The 8,565-nt window shown below is 39.9% G+C and overlaps 1 protein-coding gene across 1 annotated transcript; it reads right to left on the bottom strand.

The window, feature by feature from the left end:
• Positions 1-697: 697 nt before the first annotated feature.
• MED18 (mediator complex subunit 18) lies at positions 698-3,801 on the bottom strand. Its single transcript, XM_039334276.1, has 3 exons — positions 3,575-3,801; positions 2,336-2,421; positions 698-1,421 (listed from the first exon to the last, which is right to left on the bottom strand). The coding sequence occupies exons 2-3, from the start codon at positions 2,406-2,408 to the stop codon at positions 868-870; spliced, it is 627 nt and encodes a 208-aa protein (XP_039190210.1). The 5' UTR covers positions 2,409-2,421; positions 3,575-3,801; the 3' UTR covers positions 698-867.
• Between the last annotated feature and the right edge of the window lie 4,764 nt (positions 3,802-8,565).

Raw genomic sequence — 8,565 nt, 5'->3', positions numbered from 1 at the left:
ACAACCGTTTTTTGCCTCAGTTCTTAAGTGAGACATCAAAGTGATCACAATTTGCAACCTTCCTTGCCAACTTCCCCATTAACTTTGCTTGTCAGAAGCTGTCTGGGAAGGTTGGAAAATATGATCAGGGGACCTTGGAAGGTCGCAACCGTTGTAAATGTGAGCTTGGTCACCAAGCTTCCAAATTGTGATTGTGTGAACAAGGGGATGCTGCAACGGTTGTGTGATGACTGGTTGTATGTTCCCTTTTTTCAGTGACATAGTAACTTTGAATGGTCACTAAACAAATGTTGAGGACCACCTTTCTATCCGTTATTGTTTTATACATTTAACACTCCTAGAAATTTCTGTGAAATTAGAGTTAATTCCTCTTAGAAGGTGATGGAAAATATTCTTCACAGGGCCACTAGTATCAATCTATTATTGAACTGTTTAATACTTCTACCTGTACCTATTACTCCTCCTGGATGAAAGATTGATAGGAATCCGTCTAAACTCAAAGGAGTCTCCCTAATAAATGCAACTTAAATACACTTTAGCAAATTCTTCAGAAAGAACGAATATATATTATTTTAGGTTACACAAAAATTGCAATGATCATAAAAACAAAAAAACCCAATCTGAAAATGAAAAACATTTCAAATTAATCTGGCTCAAAGAAGATTTGACTACCATTATCAAAAGAAGAAGCCAACAGCAAAATTATCTTCTTTATTGTTAATCCTTTGACAATAACCTACATTCGGATTAGGGTAAGGCAGCCAGACTCTCTTATTTTATTTTTCTTTAGGACATGAGAGGTATATGTATTTCTGAAATGTTTCCACTTTTGTAAAAGGAAAGATCCCGCTGCCATTGCAATCCATCTCACATCAATCTTTTAGGATCTATTTTCTCCAAATGGACTAGTGGCTTTAGCTGCTCCGCAAAACTCCTCATGTCATCGGAAACCATGTCTTGTCCCGCTGGGGCCACAATGCTGAGCTCCACAAGGTAGGAGAGAGACAAAGGCTCAATGTTGTCAGTGTTTCCTGGGATAAGGATGCGGAAGATTTTGTACACCACAATCTTCATAATGCCTTTGCGGAACACGTGCCCCTTGGCTACAAACTCGTGGTCCATGCGGAAGCCCATTTCTACCAGGAAGTCTGTCAGGTTGTCTGAAGTGGCAATATCCACACAATTCCGTACCAAGGCATGGCGATTTTTGTCTCCCATTTCCGGCTGTCCAAGATACCGCAAGTGCCAAGGAGCACCAGGTTTGTCCATGGAGCGTCGTGTGCGGAGAACAAATGGGCTGGCCTGTTGGCCTTTGAGAAGGAAGACCATCTCATGATCTAGAAAAGTCTCAGGTTCCATGTTGTCACAAAGGCCACGGAGCCGATGAAGCAGACTCTCCAGACTTTGATCCAAAACACTACCTGGAGAAAAGGCAACACTGGATTGCTAACTTGTCTTTACTGACACCAGCAAAGTTTGTTCTTGTCCACCAATCTGCCATTTTCTAAAAACTTTGTAGGGCCACAAATAGTACCAGGGTCTCTTTAGAAACTGTACTGAGTAGAAAAAGACACAACCTTTCACAAAAGATACGGCTATAATGATTCTTCTTAATCAGGAAGCCTAATCACAAATTATACTTTGTACATCCCAAACTCATGAGATCTGAATGTAAAGCAGTTGTTGGGTGCCAAATTAAGTATAGGTAATCCTCGACTTACAACCACAACTGAGCCCAGATTTTTGTTGCCAAGTGAGAAATTTGTTAAGTGAGTTTTGCCCCATTTTACAACTTTTCTTGCCACATTTGTTAAGTGAATCACTGCAGTTTTTAAACCAGTAACACAGTTGTTAAGTCAATCTGACATCCCCATTTCCTTTAATGTGAGAAGCTCACAAAAGGTGATTACATGACCCCGGGACACTGCAACCGTCATAAACACAAACCAGTTGTCAAGCATCCAAATGTAAATCATGTGACCATGGGGATGCTGCAATGGTCACAAGTGTAAAAAATGGTCATAAGTCACTTTTTCAGTGCTGTTGTAACTTTGAACAGTCACTAAATGAACTGTTGTAAGTCGAGGACTATTTGTTATTACAGTAGTCAAGTTTAGTTCACAGTTGAGTATATATTGTTGTGCAATGTGCAATGTGTCAAACAGCCCCATGGGTTGCCAGCTCAAAATCTAGGTAATATTTCTTTCTATATTATTAGTAGTACAGTTATAAAAGGAGGTTACTTGAATGATTAAACAACATTATATTATTTTAAGGGACTGACATATATTGTAAAATTAATCAGATATAAAGCAAATCCTTGCCTATAACTCACCTTGAAGCAAGTGTTCCATCATGTTAATGGTACCGCCAGTGACTGGCATCATAGTAACAGGTGGGGCCTCCATTCTATGAAGTTCCCTATAACAGCAGAGAATACAATATATATAACAGAATACAATATATATAACAGTTTCAACATTGTTTCTGCAAACAAAAGGGACGTATTTATCCAAGAAAAAGATAGTTGATATGTCTTTCTCCTTTTATAATTTTTGCACATACATCTCCTACCATCTAATAGTCAGTAAGGAGTCCAAAGTCAATTAGAAGTTGAATGAACATTTGGTTGTGGTGGTATGTTTTTTTAAATGAGGTGTAGAACCACAGATTTAATAACACTGTTGTGGTGCAATACAATCATTTTTTTTGTAAAGAAAAGAGGCAACTCTTGTATAAATAAGCCCATGAAAATGACTAGTTTAGCTTTCAGATGAGAAACAACAGCCTGCTGCAGACTAAAAGGTAATCCAGAAGTGTGGCTAGGTTACTATGCCATGCTAAGTCAAAACATGCCGGCTTCTTTGGGTGATGTGAAACCAGACAGCATTATTATGATTAAATATTAATCATACAACACACAAAAATATATAAGAAAAAAATTCAAGGAGGCAATCGTGCCTATTTTCCCCATTATTCTGTGAAGTGAGTTGGGCACTACAAACTGTAGTTTACAGCTTAGAGTCAGACCATGTATGAATCCTGACAATAAAATGTAATTCAGTCAATTATGGCTAAGGCACAAGACGCATGGTGGACTCCTTCCTGATGCAAATTTAAATCCCACCTGCCTAACAACCCACCGCGAAGTAAAACTCCACCATCACCATCGACACACATCACTTCACCAAAACTTGTCAAAGTCTTCCTGCATTTGCTGTAGGCCCCAGTTTCCCTGGAGGAGGAGGAGAATAAGCACGATTTGGGGTAACGTCTGAACTGTTGCTAGTTTATTTTTTAATTCCTTCCACTTCCTTGACTCCGGACGGCTCATAAGTCAAATCAGCAAAAAAGAAATTCGACTCGATAACATTAAAACAATGAACCAAGGAACATATAATCTCCTTGATCATTATTGTCGTCGTTATCCTGAGACAAGTATCCTGGGGCAGATGCAAACGTTTTGCCTTTTTTCTCCTCTGGAGAAATTTGCCTGTAGCTGCAACTGAGTCCCAGACAGCCCTCCCCAAGTCTCCGCTTAAAGAATAAAGCTCCTGGGTCAGCCAGCACGCACCTGTCCGCCCGGTGGAACAAACCCCTCTCGCTGCACGTGGGAATCCCGCAAACAAGGACGCTTCTAAAGCGGGAGAGTCTCTCCACCTGGACTCCAGCAAAGCGCACGCGTCCACGCCTGCGTGTTCCTCTTTGCCTGTTCTGGGCGGCGCCATCTTCCTTATTGCGTCATTGTACGGAAAGCTGCAGGCCATGACCGGCTTGGGTGAAAGAGAGAAAATAAAATGCTGCTTTACAGTAATGGAGCTCCACTGGGGAAGCCTGGTTTGTCTCTGCGTGACGTTTAATTTTTGCGCCACTCAGAAGACATGGGTATACAAAACAGTCTGAATTCTGCAGTTTCGTTGGTGTCCTTTAGTTCAGATCCAGGCAGGTTGGAGTTTAGGATACTAAATGCTTTTAGATCTTGAATTGAGGTTATTTCGGATCATAAAGTTATGCTTAGGAGGAAGATTAGGGAGAGTAACTTTATTGGTCAAGATAAAAATGTGGGTTTTCTCTTGCTTTTAAAATACTTTGTTCATGAAACAAGATACGGTCTTGGCATATAGTTGAGGTTTGGGCTCTTTACTCTTCAATATTTTTATTAATGATTTGGATGAAGGTGTAGAGGAAATTAGATAACATGCAGTTGCATGGCGCTAATACATTAGAAGACAAAGTGCAATTCAAATTAAATTTGATATGTTAGACAGTGTTTCCCAATTTAGCAACTTCAGGAGATGTGGATTTCAAGTCCCAGAAATCCCCAGTGGAGCTCTGGGAGTTGAAGTTCATGAGTCTTAAAGTTGCCAAGGTTAAAAAACAGGTTTAATATGATATTTAAGAGACAAATGCAAAGTTTTTCATTTTGAAAACAAACCCTAGATACAGGCTGAGGAATATCTGACTGCCAATAGCACTTGACAAAATAAAAATGCTGGAACCTGTCTTTAACTTTTCAATTGCACCTCACAACAGGCACCTGCAACCAAAACAAGAACATATATTTTGATGAAACTTCCATCAAATGCAACTTCAGAAACTTTATGCACACATGCACACAGACACATATATTTAATTGCCAAATTCTCCAAACCCCCCTGCTCTTACTAAGAGAGGAAGAAAATAATAGGTTTATATCATCTCTTAATTTAGAACCACTTTGGTGGTGAAGGTGCTGGACTAGAAACCAGGAGAGTGTGAGTTCTAGTTTCACCTTAGGCATGAAAACTAGCTGGGTGACTTTGGGGCAGTCACTCTCGCAGCACAACCACCTCAGATGGTGTTATGGGGAAAATCTCCATTGTATTATATGTATATGCCATTTCTCTGTTTTCATGCAGTTCCTGGCCCCATTTGATTTGAGGTAGTCTTCACTTACCAACTGTCTCATTTAGTGACCATTTGAAGTTACAATAGTGTAAAAAAAACAGCTTTGTGACCAATCCTTGAATTTACAACTGTCCCAACATCCCGTGGTTACATGATTACCATTCATGTGCTTCCCAATTAGTGCCTGACAAGTGGAGTTAATGTAGAACAGGAGTGTCAAACTGCTGGCCTGTGGCCGAATGCGTCATCAGGAAACCACGCTCACCCATTGCCGGCAATGGCGAAAAAGCTCCGATACGTTGTGCGATGTCATGTGACATCGCGAGTTTGACATGTCTGATGTAGAACATGGAAGTAAAACTGCAAGTTGCAGTCACATGATGCTTCACTTCATGACTGAATAGGAAGTAAAATCGTAATTCACAGTCATCTGGTTTTCCATTAGCGATTATAGTGTTTAGTGAGGGAGTTAAAACTGTGGTAACTAATTGAGGCCTACCTGTGTTAGTGTTATTTGTAGTCTCCAAATATATATACTTGAGTCTTGAGGCACCACTATATTCATGCACACTTTTAATAACCTGGTTTCTGATTAACTAATTTCTGGCCTTACAAAATACTCTGGATTATAAATTAAGCCAATAACCCGGATTCACACAGTCCACTTATCTGAAAAAGAATGAACCAAGATAAAAATTTGGTTCACGTTTATCTCTAGGTAAACAAGCTGCCGCTAAATCTTTCCATAACTAAGTGAGTTGCATAAATCCAGACCTTCAGCATCAGGAATCAGCAGCATTGGGGAAAATCCAAATTCTACAGAAATCCATAAATATCCTTAGGAGGGAAAAACCCAACCCACCTCCTTCTGAGTCAGGAATTTTTCACACTGCCCAAAATTTAGTGGGCACCGGATGCTGACTAAGCATTAGAGTGAAAACAAGAAAATATTATGCAATCGTGTCCTGAAGGCAGGATGAGAATAAGGGGTAGAAGATCATTAGAAATGGTCCAACCTAAAACTAAGGAGAAATTTCCTGACAGCAAGAACAATTAATTAGTGGAACTGCTTGCCTCCAGAAGTTGTGGGTACTCCAACACTGGAGGCCTTTGAGAAGAAATTGGACAGCCATTTGTCCAGAATGGAATAGGACAGTAATAGTAAGGTGACCAACTTCTTTACAATGAAAAGGAGGACACAAATAAATTGAAGAAAAAATATCATAAATAAAAGAAACATTTTATTTATTGCAACAATAATACAGACAACTTGCATGTGCAAAGTTTGCCAGCCGGGTGTTTTGGCGTGCTCAGCAGCAATTCCTATTGGCTTTCGAAAGCCAATAGTGGGAGTAGCACAGCTCATGCAAAAGTTGGGGGAAAAAAATCCATCAAAAAAAGGTGCCGGAATGCCATTCTGAGCATTCTACGAGGGAAAAAAAAGCCCTGCAGATTAGTCTTCAAATACTGAAAAGGAGGACATGAAGGAGGACACTTTTTGAGGGAGGACAGAACTTACAAAAGGAGGATTGTGAGGACGGTTGGTCACCTTAGTAATAGCAATAGCACTTAGACTTATATACCTCTTCATAATGCTTTACATCCCTCTCTAAGCATATTGCTTCGAACAATCTGGGTCCTTATTTTACCAACCTTGGAAGGATGGAAGGCTGAGTCAACCATGAGCCACTGAGAATCAGACTCCTGGCCGTGAGCTGAATTAGCCTGCAATACTGCATTCTAACCACTGCGCCACCACGGCTCAGGATTTCCTGCAATGAGCAGAAAGTTGGACTAGAACAGGGGTCCCCAAATGCAGGCAGCACACAAAACCACGCACCCTCCAGTCCGCGGAAAAACCTCTCTCTATGGAACCAGTCCCTGGTGCCCAAAAGGTTGGGGACCCCTGGACTAGAAGACCTCCAAGGTCCCTTCCAGCCCTATTATTCTACATTCCAGGATTAAGGAAAATGACATTGGCACCAGAACAAAATATTCTGAGTAGAGAACTGGCTGATGAGAGTGCTAAATTAAATCTTTTGTGCTGCAGTTCTCTTTGTGATTCTAACAGGCTATCGGATACACTGATTTATACATTCCTATTTTCAATTTTTAAAGCAACTCTTGGCCTTTGCCCTAGTAAACCACTTCTAGGTTTTGTTCATAGTCCTTCTGTCTCAGACATCGCTTCATCATATGGCTGGCAAGATAGGAAGTTGTTGTATTGCTTTATAGCTAGCAATCTTTGACCATCTCAAAAACAATTACCCACTTTATCATTTAAAGTTGGTGCATGTCTGGACTTGGGACAGGTTGCTCATATGATAACATGAATCTGGTTTTCATGATTAGAATGATTTTGTAATTACTGTGTAGCAGGGATTTTCAAACTTGGCCCTTTTATGACTTGTGGACTTCAACTCCCAGAATTCCTCAGCCAGCGTGCCTGGCAGAGGAATTCTGGGAGTTAAAGTTCACAAGTCATAAAAGGGCCAAGTCTGAAGACCCCTGCTGTATAGAAATAGTTTGAAATGTGAACTGTAAAGCAAAATGATGTGATATTATTTTTGTAATCTACTGCACCAAAGAAAATTGGAAGTCATTGCTTCTTTCTTCTGTCTTTGTCCTTTTCTCTGTGCCTTTTTTTTTCCTTTTCTGACTTTTGCTTCTTGTATGTTTTTATTTTATAATGAAACTTAATTTTTTAAAAAATGCGAACCTGGAAAGTTTTTTTTAATACATGTGCTAGTTCAAATTCAGTTCACAGTGAATACATATCTAGCCAAAGACTGCCCTGAAATATGCAAAGACATATTTTCTATTCGTGCAAATTCTGTCTATAAAGAAATAGACAAATCTTTGAGTCACACAGAATTCTTTATCCAATAGAGATAAAAACTTAACATGCCATGTTGTGTCATCTTCCTTATCGCAGCTTTACTAACACAAAGCCTTGAGAAGCTTATAGCTGGCAATTAAGCAAGCAGCTGAAACAATTTAGTTCTTTCTTTTCCCCATAAAAATACATTGTATTTTCAAGAAGATTTGGCATTAAAGTCATCCTCCTATGCTGAGAAGATAAGTCGTATGTTTTTGTTTCAGATTCCATGTGAGTTTTAATAAGAAGAACATCTTGTAAAAAAACACCTTTGGTTTTATTAACCATTGTCATTAACAAGCAGATTTATATATCTGAGAGCTATTAGGTTAGAATGCAGGTATATACCAGCACAGCCAACCTCTGCACATCAGCCTGGCAGATGCGGAAATGAAAACAATCCAGCGGAATCAGTGTTTTTCAACCTTGGCAAACTTGCTGGGTGGGGAATTCTGGGAGTTGAAATCCACACATCATAAAGTTGCCAAGAAACATTGAGCTAAATACAACAAGTTCAAGCAGTCCTTTGATAGGACTGCTTGAGAGGCCAGCTTGATGGGGTGGTTAAGGTGCTGTCCTAGAAACCAGGAGACTGTGAGTTCTAGTCCCTTAAGCACAAAAGCCATCTGGATAACCCTGGGCCAGTCACTCTCTCTCAACCCAACCCATCTCAAAAGCTAGTTGTGGGGAAAATAGGAGGAGGAAGGAGTATTAGATATGCCTGCTGCCTTGAGCAATAAAGTAATAAAGGTGGGATAAAAATAATAATAAATAAATAAATCTCTTGTGGGTGAAGAGGC

The sequence above is a fragment of the Crotalus tigris genome, unplaced genomic scaffold, assembly GCF_016545835.1.
Source record: "Crotalus tigris isolate CLP2741 ecotype Arizona unplaced genomic scaffold, ASM1654583v1 scf7180000017628.32516253702:7417878, whole genome shotgun sequence".
Taxonomy (NCBI): domain Eukaryota; kingdom Metazoa; phylum Chordata; class Lepidosauria; order Squamata; family Viperidae; genus Crotalus; species Crotalus tigris.
Note: the sequence above shows the minus strand (reverse complement) of the source record. Positions and strands in the feature narration are given on the sequence as shown.